The sequence below is a fragment of the Manacus vitellinus genome, unplaced genomic scaffold, assembly GCF_001715985.3.
Source record: "Manacus vitellinus isolate BGI_N305 unplaced genomic scaffold, ASM171598v3 scaffold_7_pilon, whole genome shotgun sequence".
NCBI lineage: Eukaryota > Metazoa > Chordata > Aves > Passeriformes > Pipridae > Manacus > Manacus vitellinus.
In genome coordinates this window covers 26,886,011-26,903,536 of record NW_021940813.1, presented here as the reverse complement: position 1 = coordinate 26,903,536, position 17,526 = coordinate 26,886,011, and the positions used below count along the sequence as shown (strand labels likewise).

At 42.0% G+C, this 17,526-nt stretch overlaps 1 protein-coding gene across 1 annotated transcript; it reads left to right on the top strand.

Annotated features, from left to right (window-relative positions):
* The first annotated feature begins 1,859 nt into the window (after positions 1-1,859).
* On the top strand, positions 1,860-15,879 carry CNOT11 (CCR4-NOT transcription complex subunit 11). Its single transcript, XM_018084107.2, has 7 exons — positions 1,860-2,265; positions 3,670-3,834; positions 8,196-8,348; positions 8,886-9,088; positions 9,854-10,056; positions 12,874-12,970; positions 15,537-15,879. The coding sequence occupies exons 1-7, from the start codon at positions 1,860-1,862 to the stop codon at positions 15,732-15,734; spliced, it is 1,425 nt and encodes a 474-aa protein (XP_017939596.2). The 3' UTR covers positions 15,735-15,879.
* Positions 15,880-17,526: the final 1,647 nt, after the last annotated feature.

Below are 17,526 nucleotides of genomic sequence, written 5' to 3'. Positions count from 1 at the left end.
CTCCAGCTCACCCTAGCACACACATACACAGTTTACTTCCTCAGCAATTTGCAATACTTTGATCTTCTTCCCAAATCTTACAATTGAAGTCCTTGCTGCAGTGTTGTAAATTCTAAATTGGCCTAAACTTCCAAGTAATCCTTTGTGTCCTTGAATATGCTGGCCATGTGAGGCAGCTCACTGGCATCCTCTTCCATCTACTTTACTATTCTAGCAGTGTATCTTGCAAGCAGACCTCTCAGCGTGATCCAGTCCACTAGTGAGTAGCTGCTCTATCAACAAGGCTTTCAGATCCTGCCTCACAGGCTGTAGACCCTGTTTTTTCTCCCCAAACCATAATTTTTTTAACAGCTGTATATGTACCCTTTACACCTTTGGTATCTGGGTTTCCTTCCCATCAGTAATGTGAATCAGGGATCACCTCTGTTATTTGATCTATATGAAGAACATGAGCTTTCAATTTATTTTAGAAACTGAATCCCACCTCTTACATCAGTATGGCTAACTGGAAAGCCAAGGTCTTCTGGGCTGGGTGACTTGGGTGGAGTACTGATACTACAAGAATCAGTGCCTGCTCTCAGAACTTCTCAAGCCCTTCTCCTCTCAGCACATTCCACAGAAAGCCCTTTGTCCAGGCCATGACCTCAGCACTTATTCAGGTTGCACCTGTGAGTTGCTGTCCTGCCAGATGAACTTCCATAGGATAAGCCAGTGAAAGAGATCATCCCACTTAACAGAGATGGGATTCCATCCCCAGCTCCCAGACACTGATGCTCACTATCAGCTCTTCAGCTCCACTGAGAGCCCCATTAGCAAAGTGGATATTCTCAACTGAACTGGACCATGGAAGAAACGGATGAACACCAGCCCTCCAGGATGCACTTTGGGCAGGACGGAGATGGGCAGCAGGAGCAGGTTAACACAGCCTTCCCTTTGAACACCAGAGGCAAGGCAAGGCAAGACTGCCACAGCTGCCGGCTGGAACACGGCCCTGGCGTCTCTTTCCTGTCCCTCTCCCAGGGACACACAGAGCCTCTGAGTGTATGGAACGTGCCTTCACGCCCATTCAGGGTAGTGACAGGGGAAGGTGCCAGGGGTGAGGCTTCCCTTCCTACAGTGGGATATCGCACAGCGCTCCACCACCTCCTCGGGCAGCCCATTCCAATGTCACATCACCCTTTCTGTGAAGAAATTCCTCCTTATGTCCAACCTAAGCCACCCGTAGCGCAGCTTGAGCCTATGTCCTCTTGTCCTGTCACTGGTTGCCTGGGAGAAGGAGCCGACCCCCACATGGCTACAACCTCCTGTTAGGGTACCCCGAGCCTGCTCTTCTCAGGCTCAACAGCCGCAGCTCTCTCAGCCGCTCCTCGTGGGAGTTGTGCTCCAGACCCTTCAATGGACCCAATCCATGGTGTAACCGTTCCGCCGTTAAACGGCACGGCCATGAGGTGTTCCTCGGCCAGCGAAAACCCCCGGACGCACAGCCGGGCAGGGCGAGGGAAGCAGCGATGGCGGCTCGAGGAGGCGGGGCCCCGCTGCAAGCCCGCGAGCATCCCCGGGCGCGTTCCCCGTCCGCACACCCCTCCCGCCCGGCCCCGCGCGTTCCCGCTCCCACAGCCGCCTCCCGCCCGGCCCCGCCCGCTGACACGCGCGCGCTGACACGCGCCCCCTGTCGGCTTCCCGCGGACCGCGCGGGCCAACGCCCCGCCCCCCGGGGCCGCCCGGGCCAATCCCGGTGCGACCCAGCCGCGCGCACCGCCCCCGCCGCCACCCCCGGAACGCCCCGGTAGCTTTACGGCAGCGCCGTAAAGCGCAGGTAGCGGGGAGGGTGGTGGAGTCGGGCCGGCGGTCGGGGTCGGATGCCCCGGGGCGGCGGGAGCCCCGCTCTCGGCACGCAGGTGGGAGCGGAGGCGGGCGAGGCGGCGGCGGGCGGCAGGATGAGCCTGTCGCCGAAGGAGCTGTCGAGCCTGCTGAGCATCGTGTCGGAGGAGGCGGGCGGCAGCACCTTCGAGGGGCTCTCCAGCGCCTTCCACCACTATTTCGGGAAGGCCGAGCACTTCCGGCTGGGCTCGGTGCTCGTCCTGCTGCTGCAGCAGCCCGACCTGCTGCCCAGCCCCGCGCAGCGGCTCACCGCGCTGTACCTGCTGTGGGAGATGTACCGCACCGAGCCCCTCGCCGCCAACCCCTTCGCCGCCGTCTTCGCGCACCTGCTCAACCCCGCGCCCGAGCGCGGCGGCGACGAGGCGGAGCGCACCCCGCTCTCAGGTGTGTCCCATCGCCGGGGCAGCGGGCGGCGCGGGGGCCCTCCCGGGAAAAGCCGTGGGGGTTCTGTACGGCCGGCGGCTCCAGGCTCGGTGTCAGACAGGCCGCCTACAGGGACCTCACCGCGCTCTGCATCTGTCTGAGGGAGCTGGAGCTGTTTGGCCTGGAGAGGAGGAGGATCAGGGGAGACCTTATTACTCTCTACCTGAAAGGAGGTTGTAGCCAGGTGGGGGTTGGTGATGTGACATTGGAATAGACTGTCCAGGGAAGTGGTAGAGTCACCGTCCCTGGAGGTGTTTAAGGAATGACTGGACATGGCACTTAGTGCCATGGTCTAATTGTCGTGGTGGTGTTTGGTCATTGTTTGGACTTGATGATCTCAGAGGTCTTTTCTAACTTAACTGATTCTGTGATAACACAGAATTTTTTAGAAGAAAGCCATTACAAAAACCTGGAGGTGATAAGAGGCTTCTGACAGCTTTGAAGCTGTGAAACAAACCTCTTAGAGACAAGTATGTGAAACACTTTCCCCCTCTTCAGTAAATACAAGTATGACAGCATTGTGTAAATCGGTTTCTAAAAAAAATATCGTGTTGGAGGGAGTCCTGAGGAGGGCCACCAAGTTAATTAGGAGAATGGAGCACCTCTCAGCACGAGGAAATGCTGAGAGAATTGGATTTGTTCAGCCTGGAGAAGAGAAGACTTCACGGTGACCTCATTGCAGTCCCTGAAGGGAGACTATAAGAAAAACGGAGATGGACCTTTTTACAAGGACCTGTAGTGACAGAACAAGGGGGAATGGCTTCAAACTGAGACTAGGTTTAGATTAGATATTAGTTAGATATTAGATTAGATATTAGATATTAGATTAGATATTAGTTCTTTACTGTGCAGGTGGTGAGACAGTGGAACAGGTTGCCCAGAGAAGCTGTGGATGCCCCATCCCTGGAAGTGTTCAAGGCCAGGCTGGATGGAGTTCTGAGCAGCCTGGTCTAATGGAAGGTATTCCTGCCTGTGGCAGAGGGATTGGAACAAGATGGTCTTTAAGGTTCCTTCCGACCCAAACCATTCTCTGATTCTGTGAATTGCGATGTAAGGTCATACTTAGTAGCTCACTGGTTGTCTGGATTGTAAAGTGTGTGAATAAACCACTGTGAGTGACTTAGCCTCAGATTTGGATGTCAAGATGCATAACAGTGATCAGTGTAGTGCTGCATTTTGCATTGCTTTAGGAACTGAGTAGGTAACAATTTTCTGTGTGCACACAGACTCTCCGGCTGCACTGACCTTGCCATAAATAATACATCAGTTTGCATTTTAGTTTTGCTTGTTATACAAGAAGCACATGGAAACTGTTAATGCTCCTGCATTAAAAACCAGGAATTGTTTTTCACTGTGTGTCCACAGGCTTCTTACCTCCCATAACTCCTCCAGAAAAATTCTTTCTTTCTCAACTGATGTTGGCCCCTCCTAGAGAGCTGTTCAAGAAGACTCCTCGGCAGATTGCTGCAATGGATGTGGGGAACATGGCGCAGTCAGTGGATATAAGCGGGCTTCAGCTGGCATTAGCAGGTAAGGAAGGTTTGTGGCTGTGGTTCTCTTATGAATGGAAACTGTGATCGTACCATGACTGTGAGTTACCTGAGAAACACTCTCATCTGTCCTAAATCTGGAAAAGTTTGAACTGTGCTGTAGTGTCTTCAAGCCCTTGTTCCAGCACATGGAGAAACTTCAAGCAGATGTTACACCTTAGCTCTTATCCTCCTTAAAAGTAGCTTTTTAAGCATGTATGCCACTGCCTTAAATATGAGAGCATTTTGCAAGTATAGGAAGGTGTTAATCTAAAGCTTTGTGGTTTGTTGGGTTTTTTTAAGGGTGGAAGTTTTTTGTTTTATTTTGTGGGTGTTTTTTCTGTATTTTTATCCCTTTTCACCCTTTGCAATATTTCTAGTGTGAGAGAAAAAGCATAGCTGTCACACTGCTGTCTTGTACCAGTACTTCAGCTGTACCTGGCAAATTGACTGTTACTTATTACAATTATATTATCAGTTTATTATAAAGTTACATCTTGCAGCATTAGCTCAAGAGTGGGAAAGTGATCCACTTTTGCTAGATTGAAAAGAAAAGCAATGTGATGCTTATCCTTTGACAGGAGAACATGAGGAGGAATGTGATTGTTCAGGTCACATTGACTGATGAGTCACATCTGGAGCTAATCTGAAATGTATTGTTGGGAAGAAGGTGCCGGTTTGAACACCAAAAAATACTGGTTTTTTTTTTTCCTCTAGGTATGTGCAAATAGATCTGCTTGCTTGAAAACTGACCATCCCACTTCTGTATCAGTACAATGTGGTTTATTGCACTATTTAGACTTTCTCTGTCCTGCAGTAGTATCTCGGTATTGTAATTTTTTTCTCTAGACTCTGACATTGACTTGTGATGCTGTGGTACACTGTCCCTCATTCACAGCATACAAATGTCCTCTGGTGTCCTCCTTGGCTGCTATTTCCAGACTGTGGGATCTTTTGAAAATGCAGATTCAACACCCTAACATACCATCATGGGCAAGACAAACCCTTCTGGTTCTTGTTCTGTTCATCCTGTCTGTATTTTCCAGAATACTTTAGCAAATTCAGATTTTGTGAAACTCCAGGTAACTTGATTTTTACCATAAGACATATGTGATGCTTTAAGAAGCCTGGAGATGATTTTTTCCTTTGTTTTTATTTGTTTTGCCCTTGGTACTGTGTTTGCCTTCTGAAGAGTTTGTTCATATTACAAATGAAATCACAGGATAAGAGAATGGTTTGGGTTGGGAGGGACCTTAAAGATCATCTAGTTCCAACCCCCCTGCCATGGGTAGAGAGAGCTTCCACTAGACCAGGTTGTTCAAAGCCCTGTCCAATGCGGTCTTGAACAATTCCCAGGGATGGGGCATCCACAGCTTCTCTGGGCAACCTCAAAATGGTAGTTGGATGAATGGGTACTCCAGGCCACGTATTTTAATTTGCTCTTTTTTAAAACACAAGTCAATGGTGGCTGAAAGTACAATACAAAGTCATTGATGGTGCTTTGCAAAATTAAACCCTGTGAGATGTGCACATATAATTGTTTAAATAATCCAGTAAACATGCACAACTAATTGCTTATGAGCAGTAGTAGGAGTTATGTAAAAAATCAGCTGCATCTGAAAAAGTTTATGCTGTTTTACTCAGGCTTCTTGCTGGAGCTCCCTAGAACTGCCTAGAACTCCCTAGAGTCTGCTCTCTAGTCACTTTCTTAGAAGATAAATATTTTGCTTGATTTGGAAAGTGTGATTTCTTTCACAAGTGTTCAGTATATTTCTCCTAATGATTGAGTATGCGGGATGAAGCTGGTGTAGGATGATGGCACAGTAGATGCAATGTTTGTGGTGTTGTGTTTACACTTCCCCCCTCCATATTTCACAGAATGTAACAACCGGAAGACTTGGTAGCCCTTCAAAATTGTCGTCCCTGAGATGAATTGAGGGGTATTTAGAGCAGGATGATTTTGACTTGCTTTAGCATATACCTGCAAAATCAACTGAAATAACTTAGAAAGCATTAACTTTTTCAATCAGTTTATCTTTTCCAATCCTTGTGTTTTTTAAAGGGAGGAAAAACACTTGGCTTGTCTTCTGAACTCACTGTGACAATTGTAGCTGTATGGTAGTATTTCTATTTTTGATCTTCTTTTTTATTTCTAGTGTTTATCTGCCTCCCATCTCCCCTTCCCAGAAAAAAAAAATAGAATGCTGGATAGAGCATTTTGGGAATGAGTATTAAGACTTGCTCTGTTCTCTTCTCCCTTTGATCTACAGAGAACTAATTCAAGCTTTGGTATTGCCCTATAATGATGTGGTGTGTTATTCTATCAAAAATGTAATATTCTCCTACCTGAAGGGATGGGTCTTCTGGCAAAGTACTCCTAAGTGACTGCTAACCCTTGTTTGATCTGGGAGTAACTGACCTGTATTAAAGTTTTTAATACATTGTAGAGCTTTCTTTAAGAATCAAAGGAAGTTTCTTTTTACCTGTAAAAAGAAAAAAAAAGCTCCATAGAGGAACCTAAGGGTTTGTTTTCAGTTTAAATTTTTAAAATTTAAATGTCTTAGTTTAAGGTGCTATATTATTTTCTGTTAAATACCTTGTTCTAATTCTTACTTCTGCTTACCTGAACCTATTGATTCAGCCCTAATTCTCAAAGCAGTGAGGGTGAACTGAGCTTCAGTGCAAATAACTAAGGGCTTGGGCAGACTTCTGAAATCTGTGAATTGAAATATTTCTAGTTAAGCATCAGTAATAATTTCAGATTATGAGGTTACAAACAAATTAGTGACTTACTGACTGGCGAATTTAAGTTCTAGAGTACAAATGAAAAAAAACAGAAAAAACCCACCCAATGTCTCCCCTTCACTCCTGCACTTCATTTGTTAAATCAGCCCTTCTGTCCAGTGGCTAAGTGAAAGTACTCAGGAGATGGAGTTTGAAACAATTTATTAAGTAGAAGACATGTTTTATTAACCAGCTCATTTGGACTTTGCCTTTAAAATGGTTTTTTGTTTAAATAACTGAAAAGTATGCTAGTTGTTGCCTTTAATAGAAAAACATACCCTAGTGTGCTGCTTTGATGAGTATATATGCAAATATTTGCATTATCTGAAATAGTTGGGTAAGGTAGGACAGAAAGGCACTGGGTGGTACTTTGTTTTGATGATCCTTTTGTTACAGTTTTGGCATCTCTTGCAGATTTGGTTGGAGTCATATGAAATAGTTCATGTGCGTGGGAAGCTGGGAAGCATCAACATGGTTGCACAGAAAGGAGCAAGCACACTTAGCTTAGAAGTGTTAGGGCACACAAAATATGACAGCACTACACTCAATTAGCTAGGAAAAGGAGTGGTGTTTAGTTTCATGTAGAACTTTTTCAAGGGATTTCTTGTGTGGTACCAACAATTTTGGACTTCAGATTGCTTAAGGCTTAATCTGCTTCCTGGTGTTCTGTGTTAATGGGCTGGGAGGGAGGAGTGTCAGGTAGTGTTTCTGTAGTGGGGATTTTTCTGGTTTTTGTTCTTTGGAGTTTTTTTGCCAAAGCAATGGAAAACATGATCTCTTCAAACAGTACATAGAAGATTAGCCATCAAGTCTTCAGATACAGGAGAGTGATAGATTGTGACAGAAGAGCACGTAAAAATCTGACAATGCGAGCGAGTATTGAGCCTCCATATTTTCTTTCTGGCCACTTTTTCTTCAAGTCTTTGGCTGTATATACTAACCTTAATATTATTTTTATGTAACTTGTTTATGTTCCATGGTTTGGCCTTCAAAGGGACACTTTCAGCTCCTTTCAGGTTTGCTTTGATGACAATCTCTCTAGAATCACATAACAGTTAAAACTCCCATTGTTTTCCATAGGAGCATTGACTGTGGCTTGACAGTGAATGCACCAGTAGGTTAGGCAATGCCACGGAAATGTGTTGGGTGAATTTGAATAGCTGACTTCAGGTCTAGTATGACCATTGTCTTCTGTGAATGGATCCATGTAGATTTCTCACTTTCCTGCTCTGAGAGTAAGTGATTACAAAATTAGATACACCATGTGAACTCTTTCAGGAGTAGCATGGGAACCTAATAATGTGCTTTTGGATGCAGATTACATCAGTTACCTACCTTTTCTAGAGCAAAGACTAAGTTTAATTTCTGTTTCTTCTTTATCCTTGCTGCATACTTCAGTCCCTTGCCTGTCAGCTGGCACTCTCACTACTAGCTGCCTGATGCTGTACTAAATTGCATCTTGATGTTATCTGGGTTTTTTTTAACCTTGTTCTTTTTTTTAAAGCTGCTTGTTTTTCTCTACCTTTAGTATTCAAGGCACCTCTGTTTCAATTTTATGCTTTAATATTCTTCTTTCAGAACGCCAGTCCGAGTTGCCAACACAGAGCAAGGCCAGCTTCCCCAGCATTCTCAGTGATCCTGACCCAGATTCTTCCAACTCTGGTTTTGACAGCTCTGTTGCTTCCCAGATCACAGAAGCCTTAGTGAGTGGACCAAAACCTCCTATAGAAAGTATGTGCATTTTCACATCTTTGTTTCTGTAACGTAACATGCTGTGTTATTCCACTTCTTCAGATAAAATATAATGGAATTGAAAAGTATGAAATGGGAGTTAGGATGAAGGAAACAGCACAAAACTGCACTGTCAGGCTATCTGTAGATCAGATTCCATAGCATTCACATTTTCAGACTTTGAAAAATCTGGAGTCTGTCTTCAAGCTCTTCCCCACGTCATCTGTTGGCTAACAGATCTTAGACCCTGCACTAAGATCTGCACTGGCTGGTAACACCTCCCAAGGAAGTGTGAGGGGGAAAAGACCATGGGATCAGTAACTCAGTGATCTGAATCAAGAGGAAAAACAGACTGATGTGTAATGATATCACTAAAAATCATAAATAAATGTTTTTCTGGGAGGCAAATAGGATTGTAATGCTGTTCTCAGTGTTATAGTGGCTTAAAGACATAGGGGCTTTGGGCATTCTTTTTGTACTGATGTAAAACCAAATACCCACAGCCTAAGAAAACATTTCACTTTGTTGCCATTTTAGGTCACTTCCGACCAGAGTTTATTCGACCACCGCCTCCACTCCATATATGTGAGGATGAATTGGCATGGTTAAATCCCATCGAGCCAGATCACACAATTCAGTGGGATAAATCAATGTGTGTTAAGAACAGCACTGGAGTGGAGATAAAAAGAATCATGGCAAAAGCTTTTAAAAGTCCTTTGACTTCCCCACAGCAAACACAGGTAAGTATGATGCACTTTGCTGTCTAAAATGATTCCCTAACAAGCTGTCTAACTCATGTATTTTAGAAAACTTTGAGCACTTTAAATGATCTGTGTTTGGATTCAGGAAACTCCAAGTACTTCAAATTGTGAAAACCCAAGAATTTTGACTTGGGTTTGTATTATTTAGGAAGAAATCCTTAAACTCCTAGCAGTGACTGGATGTAGTTACAGTTAATCAATAAGTGACACCAATATTTTTCTGCATGGAAAAATCTTCATATAACTGAGTTATTCATGCTTCTGTGGAAGCTGTTGATAAATAATTATTTCAGAAATACCAACACCAAATTATTTATTTTTTCTCAATTTGATAATATTACCCCTGATTTCAGTGGGCTTTTCTTCATAATCATTATGCTAACACTATAAAAATAACCCTTATTTGCAGAACTCTTTCTGACAACAGTGAACCTGAAATTTAGATTTTCTTCTGCTGGACAGGAAACTAAAGAAGGCTGAAACTTTTCATGTGGTTTTTTTTTCTCTTCTGATGAAAGACTGCTAAATGCCTTATTAAAGGTTTTATGGCCACGGTTGTCTGTACATGGAAATTCTAAAGTAGACCTCCGGTGTTCTTTCAGTTGAGAAGCCTCTATCTTAAGGGTTATCATTCTCCTGTATCTTAAATGTATTGTAGTAGTTTCTTCAAACAGTAACATGAATAGTTGAGGAAAAACAAACCGAGAGTTTTTGGGTTTTTTTGTTTGTTTTTTTTCTTCACAGCTCCTTGGAGAATTGGAAAAGGATCCCAAGCTTGTTTACCATATTGGTCTCACTCCTGCCAAATTGCCAGACCTGGTTGAAAACAATCCTTTAGTAGCTATAGAAATGTTGCTGAAACTAATGCAATCTAGTCAAATAACAGAGTATTTTTCTGTCTTGGTCAACATGGACATGTCCTTACATTCAATGGAAGTTGTAAATCGGTGAGTATGATCTTAAATATACCAAGGTTTTGCTAAGTATGTAAAACAAATAAATGAACAGTTACTAAGTGATTGTGAGGCTGGCCACAGGGCTGTATTTAGATGCATTCCAAACACTACCAAAAGTAACAGGAAGGGAAGAAATAGCTAGTCAGATTACAGTGTAGGAAAAGAGTATCAACCTGTCATTCCCTTTTCAATTTATTTATGGTGTTTTTGTTGGATTTTGTTTCATACGGTTTTAATAATAAGTCTCAGTGTTCTCTGATTAATCCTGAAAGGAAGAGTGTGCTGTGGATTTGTTGCTTTTTATGACTACTGGACTGTCTAATGCTGTTTCTTTCATAAAGGCTTTACTTCCTTTCCTGTAGTTCCTTATTGGTGGTGCCTATAGTTTAAGGAAAAAAAACCTCTTATTTTAGTCCCGACTAAGTTTATAAAGTTAGTTGAGGGTGGGTATTAAAGAATTGGACCTCTCAAACATCTTCAGTGCTGAGTTGAGAGAACACTGCCAGTTTTTAAGTTCCTTTTTACAGCCTTGCTATTTTAAAATATAACTGTAATGTTAACAGTTTCCTATTAGCAGCAGCAAAATTGCAACGGGAAAAAACCCTCACAATTTCCCAGGAGAAAGATGTGATATTGGAGGTATATATTACACTTTATTTTAATTATAATTTTATATAATTGTTTAAATTAAAATAATTTTATATTAATTATTCATAACATACCATATTAGGTATGGTAAAAAGCTAATTTCTTGCACAGGTGCTTTGCTAGTTAATCTTTCAGTCCCTGCTCCAAGAATGGAGAGTCTTATTTTCTTTAGAAAACACTGTATTACTCTCTAATATTAGCAAAATGTTTCTCCTTTGAAAAGAATAGGGAAATACATGCCCTGTTGTACATAACTCCAGCTGGAGTTGATGTCTGCTAGAAGATTATTTTATCAAACTGATACATTGAGCTCAAAACAGTATTTAAAATGGTGTCACTTAAGAGAGTCTGTCACTGCAATCTATAATATGTCTGAATGTTTCCTTCAGACCTCAGGTTCTGGTTAATATATAAATTTCCCTAGCAAGTAGATGTCCTATGTCCCAGGAAGCTGCAGGTTTAGTTCCTGCCTTGCAAAATGACCAGTTAGTTACTGAATGTGTTTGTTTTTGAACTGTAGTGATTGACACCTCCTCTAATGGGTCACAAGAATTCATGTTCTTTTTCTCATACCTAAAAGTTTAGCCTCACCTCCAGCTTCCATCTTTTCTTCCGACTGAGGGAGCAGTTGTGTTTAATTAGGACATCTGGAAATGTTCATTTTGATCCTGCTTGAGGCATGCCTGTGTAGGAGATAGAAGAGTACAGTGGGACAAAGGGCAGCTATTGCAAGAATCCTCCACAAACAGTTAATTCCACGTGGCTAATCTGCCTAATCCCAATTTGCATTCTTGATGCAGCTTAAGTGAACAAAAGGTGTTATTGTTAAATGGTGGCCCTGTTTTCATTGAGAACTTTTGCATATTGATACAACCTCTTTTCTTAACAGAATGCTAGCCCCTTAAATAGGAAAACTTCTCAGACAGCTAATCCCCACAAACTACAGAAGTACATCTGTCTTACATTCTTCCATTTCTGAATGGCAATTACTGAATGTGAACTACCCAATCAGCCTTCTTCAGCAGTCTTTTTGCAGCAGGGTCAAATTGCACTTAAATATCATTTGAGAAAAGAAACATACCTGAAACAAATCCCTCCCTACTGGTGCAGACTGACAGCAGTTACTGCCCTGAATGCCCAGGATAGCTACACCACCAGGCATGCTGGTTCTCCCACAGCACAGCTACCATAGGAACAACTATCAAGCTGACAAATGACTGTCAGTGCAAACAGGGAGACACTGATTTTTAAGTGAAATAAGACAAAAAATTGAAACTGCACTTGAAACTAAAACATGCACCTTTTTCCCTATTGCCCCCTTTTCACTACTTGAGATAGGACTGATTGGATTTACTTGGGTCAAAATCTGTTGTAACCTTATGGCAGTTCTACATTTAGCATATGTTGTTATCTTAAAAGAGCTGTACTGCTCTTTCAGTTAAGAAACAGTGGCAACTCAAATACATTGGTAGTCGGTATTGTTAAAACACAAATAGATGTGCTTTGCTGTTAACCCTTAAAAATACACCAGTACCATTCTTTGATGCAATAGTTCTCCAATTCTTCTGTAGTAAGAAGCTTCTGAGATTATCATGCATCATCAATCTTTAGTTAACTTTTTCATCTAGTCAGGGTCTCTTATTTTAACTGTAGAGATTCATATTGCTCCAGATACCAGGACTGAAACTTACAGCTGAAGGAACTAAAGAACTGATATTTTGCAGTAACAAAGGAGTTATTCCAGTTGTATACATAAGGAAGGATTTCAGCATCTAGAATCAGTACATGAAATTCAAATATGAATAAGCAAAACAGTATTGCAGTGCTTATTGCAAAGAGCCTTGGTACTCAAGACAGCTAGAGGGCCTCGTTGTAAATTGGAAAGTAGTGTCACTGACTCATTTGTGTAATGTTAGTAGCTGTGTCAGATATACTAGAAACCAATCTAACTCAGCTTCTGTGTCAGAGTTAAAATAAAATATTTTGGACTCTTAATGAAGAAATTTAAATATGTAGAAATGTCTGTGGAAGCTGTCAAAAATCAGCTCTGTATGACAGGACTGGGAATAAACTAATATCACAGGTCTAACTTACTTGCTTTGCAAGAGAATCACTAGAATTATGGTTTCATAAACCACTGGATATTTTTTATTTGAACAGACTTACTACTGCAGTTGATCTCCCACCTGAATTTATTCATCTTTATATCTCCAATTGTATCTCCACCTGTGAACAGATTAAAGACAAATATATGCAGGTGAGTACTTGAATAAATTGGTTTGGAAAAAGTGTCCCATATATTGCTCTGTTTAATATGTGCCGTGATTTTATAAGGCTGATAAGCATCAAGTTATTCTGTCTTACTGTTTCTTTATTTCAAAGGCACATTTTCTTTCCTAACACAGTTAACATAGTGTTTAACAGATGGTTCTTCACTTTTTTATAAGACTTCACAGGTAATTACTGTTCCCTGTTTTTCTGTAGACATCGTACATTTCTTCCTGGCAAAACTGCAGTTTTATGTGACTGGGGTTCTTACATCCAAAAGGTTTATCTGTCACTCACCCTTTTTTTTCTCCCCCAGTATTAGTTTGCCTTCTGCTTAGTTTTAAGCTTCAAGCTTGTATTCTATACAAGTGTGCCCAACACTTCCAGACCTCTGAGATGATGTTACAAAACTCACATGGAAGTCTCGCTTTTCAATAGTGACCTGTAACAGCTTGCAAGTCTTTTGTCTTCCTAAGACCATACTCTACTTCACAAGCCTGTCATGCTCCTTCAGTACCAGCATGCAAGTCGTAGCCATTTTAAGGATCCCTGACTGGGGAGGATCAGGGGAAACCTGGGGAGGTTTCCACACCTTCAGCATGCAGGGTTGTCTGTGTGCTGTGTGAGGTACTTCCTTCTCTCCTGATCTGTTGGTTTCACCAAGTGACCAGTAGAACTTGTTTTCTTGGGCATGTCATTGGTGAAAAATAGTTCCATGTTTAGTTTACCCAAGGCTTTGTGAATCTTGACCAAATCCTGCCTCAGCTTTTTCCTCTCAATACTGAAGAACTGCAGCCTCGTTATTCTCTTGCAACAAGGCAGCTGTTCCTTAAGCTTTTTTGGTGTCCTTCTCTAGTGCTTTCTCCAGCTCTACTATATCCTTAAGCTACAGAGATGAAAAGTGTGCATGGTACAGAGAGTGGGGTTGCAGTGGGGTTTGAGATAGCAGCAACCCTCCTTCTGTCTTGTTCTTGGCACCCTTCCAGATGGTGACTAACCATTTGTTATCTTCTGGTGGTTTCTGATGCTTCTCTGCTTTGAGACTCGGCCAAACACACGAGTGACTTGACCTGTGACCTGCTGAATAGCAGCTGTGCCTATTACATTTGGTAGTGGAACAGGAAAATAGCAGCAGACCTGGACTGCAGCTGAGAATACGCCCAGAGTGGGACACTGCGCTCAAAGGGGCTCGTGCTCAAAGAGACCATGTAGGAGCTGTGCTTCAGGCACACGTGGGACAAAAGAATAGAGGGTCAAGGAACACATACTGATCCCTAAGCAGCATGCAGAGCTTGGGAGATCTAACACTTTCTTGATGTGTATAAGGCCTCACAGACATAAGATGTTTTGTTTGAAAAGTATGGTACAAAACTACTATTGGAAATGATCCTCAGAGGCTGGGAGTCAGCCAGTATCTTGCATTTGTTCTTTTGCTCCGAGTTTCATGTTCCTCATGAAAGTTACTCTTGTAACTAACTTGTATTGCAGAGAAAGCATGATGCCGTTTGATTGCAGTGAAGGAAATCGGTTGTTCAGTTTCTGAATTCTCTTGTTACAGGTAGCAAATTTTGCAGTAGTAAACTCACTTCCTGAAAAAAAAAGCTGATAGCTTATATTTAGTGTCAAATAATCTTAAATGCTGTGGACACTTAATCTATCAAGCCCTTCAGTTCTGTCTGATAAACATCATACATGTATAGAGTTGCTTTTAGAGAAAGGTTTGGGTTCAGCTCTTTCTCATAATATGAAGTAGTATGAGACCACTTAATGATAAAGATCTGCTTTTGTCCTTGGGGAAGAATGTGCTCTGTGTAAAGCAGAGAGTAGTGACTGGATCTGTGTATGACAAATTGTAGGTGCCAGTTCCTGGGCCTTCACTTCCCCACTCCTAGCATGCTCTTCAAGGTGTTACCTAAGCAGCTCTTAAGGAGGAACACTTCCAAGATCCCCTCTTTTCATTGGATCAGGCAGGAAGTGAGCCATAAACTCTGAGGCATATTCTTGGATTAGGTGTCCCTGGAACTGTCTTTCCTTCTAAGATAGAGCAAGAGAGTCATCTGCTAATTCAGCAGCAGAGCACTTTCCATGAAGGAAGTTTGGAATCAGTTCTGTTTCTGTCACTTCCCGTCTGGAGTGCCTTGATAATGTGATGGGAATTTTGAGATAGAAGCTTGTTCATTTTTTTTTTTTTTTTTATAGTGTTATTGTAGAAAGTAAGACTAAGCAAGACCCAAATGATGACATCATCTTCAACTATTATCCTTTCTTTCTGCCTTTATTCAGAGATTACATAACAAATTAAGTGCAGTGCATAGGTGGGTCTGGTGCTTCATATATACATGGGATTAATCGTGAGAAAGTCCTGTATCCAGAAGTACAGAACTATAAAGCAGAGGATTCAATTTTTTCATTGAAAAAGCTGAAGCAGCAGATAGCTGATGAAACTAAACTGCTCCTGAAATGCCTCACTGGCACTGCTGAGGGCCAACAGTCCTTTATCTGACTAGGCTGCAGACATTTATTTGGATTATGAAACCATGTCTCTTTTGTTTCAGAACCGCCTGGTACGTCTTGTTTGTGTCTTTCTTCAGTCTTTAATCAGAAACAAAATTATTAATGTACAGGACTTGTTTATAGAAGTGCAAGCATTCTGTATTGAGTTCAGTCGGATACGAGAAGCAGCTGGCCTCTTCAGATTGCTGAAGACACTAGACACGGGGGAAAATCCATCAGAAATGAAAACTTCAAAATAAAGTGACTGTCACTGGCAAAAAACCCCTTGTGCCAGCATTCTATACTAATTGTCTATTTTAAACTTAAATCTCTGGATTATGTAATACATTATAAATAGCATTTTATGCATTTAAACAATAAATAAGGATTTTTCTGATACACGTGTTAAAGTTTGTGAAATGTGTTACATGTTACACTATTTTTGACTATGGTTAAACTTTGTGTGTTGTATGTATGTCCTGAGATTCAGGCTCTAATTCCAGAGAGAATATAAATAATACCTAGCATTTCACAGCAAATTTAAGTATTAATCTGCCACTCGCAGTTTTGTGCCCAAAACTGTTTGTATCAAGGTAAGTAACTTCCTTGTTTTGCCCTTTGTTCACTGTGTAAGACCTCCTAGGAGCTGGATACAACTCCTAAAAACGCAGGGCAGTTTTAGTCAGTAAGAAAAAGTCTGTCTTGATGTCTAGAAACTGCTAAAGGCTTATGATTACATGGTAGAAATGAAGTGCTGGGTGCTGTAGGCTCAGAGTGGTACTCTCTCTTTTCAAGATCACTGAATATTTCCAGAATCATGTCATCAGTAGCTGAAATACCACACCTATTTCATGCTTGTGAGAAAATTTCACGGAGGAAAGATGGTGCCATTGCTTCCATAAAAATCCAAGGCATGAGCCTCTTCCCACTTCCAAACTTGCATAGGCAGTTGCTCTGTGGCTGCCAAAGTTAAAATAGTGTCTTCCTTCTAAAGCATATAGGGGTAGTACCATTCACATGGTTAAATGCCTGGTGCTGGGGAAACTGGGGAAGGAGTCCACATAACTATTATTTTAAGCTGATAGTAGAATAGCTGCTCTCAGCCTTGAGACTGAAAAGGAAAGTAACTGGAAAAGCTGACTAGTTCCAATTTAATGCTGATTGATAAATTAAAGCTGTTTTAAATCTGCTTCTCAAATTTTTAGGAAGTACGAGATCAGTAATGCAAGGTTAAGACTGTCTTTTGGCTTTCTCTTTCCAACTGATTTAAATTGCAGAATTGCTTGGATTGAAAATCCCATTGATTACTCATCTCACACAGCATAATCTTTTGGTAAGAAGTCCTGTGAGAAGTGCTCTCTCCTCATTAGGGGTTAGACTTGTGTAGCTTCCCAGAATTAGGATGTATCAAGTCAACTAATGTAACACTTATTTGAGGTCTGTCCAATTGCAGACATTCCTTCTAAAACCCAAGACCTTTGCTATGATATGTTTTTAGCAGCAACAGTTAACTGAGCTTGTGCTCTAAGCTTGTATCTTAATGTTTTAAGAGAGGCCAAGGCTGGCCTGTGTGAGAAGCGGGTCAGACAAGCTGGCACAGCCAAGCCCCTCAGCCAAGCTGGTGGCAGCTCTGTGATAACCCAGCAGTGGTCTATACCTAATGGAGAGGATCCACATTGGAGCAATTGTTTAAGAAATGCAGCCCCTATGAGGGAGGTCATGATGGAGCAGGGGAAAAGGGTGACCAGGGGACAGCAGAGACCAACTGTTATAGGCTGACCACACCCTTTCTTCACCATCCCCCTGCCACCATGCACATGAAAGGGAGAAGAGTGAGGGCGGAGTCAAGTTGAGCCTAGCAAGAAGGGTAGTTTTAGTTTTCTATTTCTCACTATCTTACTCTAAAATTAATTTATTGCCATTTAAAAGTAATCTTTGTCTACTCAAGTCTGTTTTGACTGTGATGGTAACTTATAACTTTCTTATCTTGACCCATGAGTTCTTCCATCTTACTTTCCCCCTCTTCAACAGGACAGTAGCCAGCCAAGGCTA

Bases quoted from the DNA above. Each gene is read 5' to 3' on its own strand.
- CNOT11 (XM_018084107.2), top strand. From the start codon at position 1,860: ATGCCCCGGGGCGGCGGGAGCCCCGCTCTCGGCACGCAGGTGGGAGCG. The intron at 9,089-9,853 runs GTAAGTATGATG...TTTTCTTCACAG, and splicing joins CTTCCCCACAGCAAACACAG to CTCCTTGGAGAATTGGAAAA. The intron at 12,971-15,536 runs GTGAGTACTTGA...CTTTTGTTTCAG, and splicing joins TTAAAGACAAATATATGCAG to AACCGCCTGGTACGTCTTGT.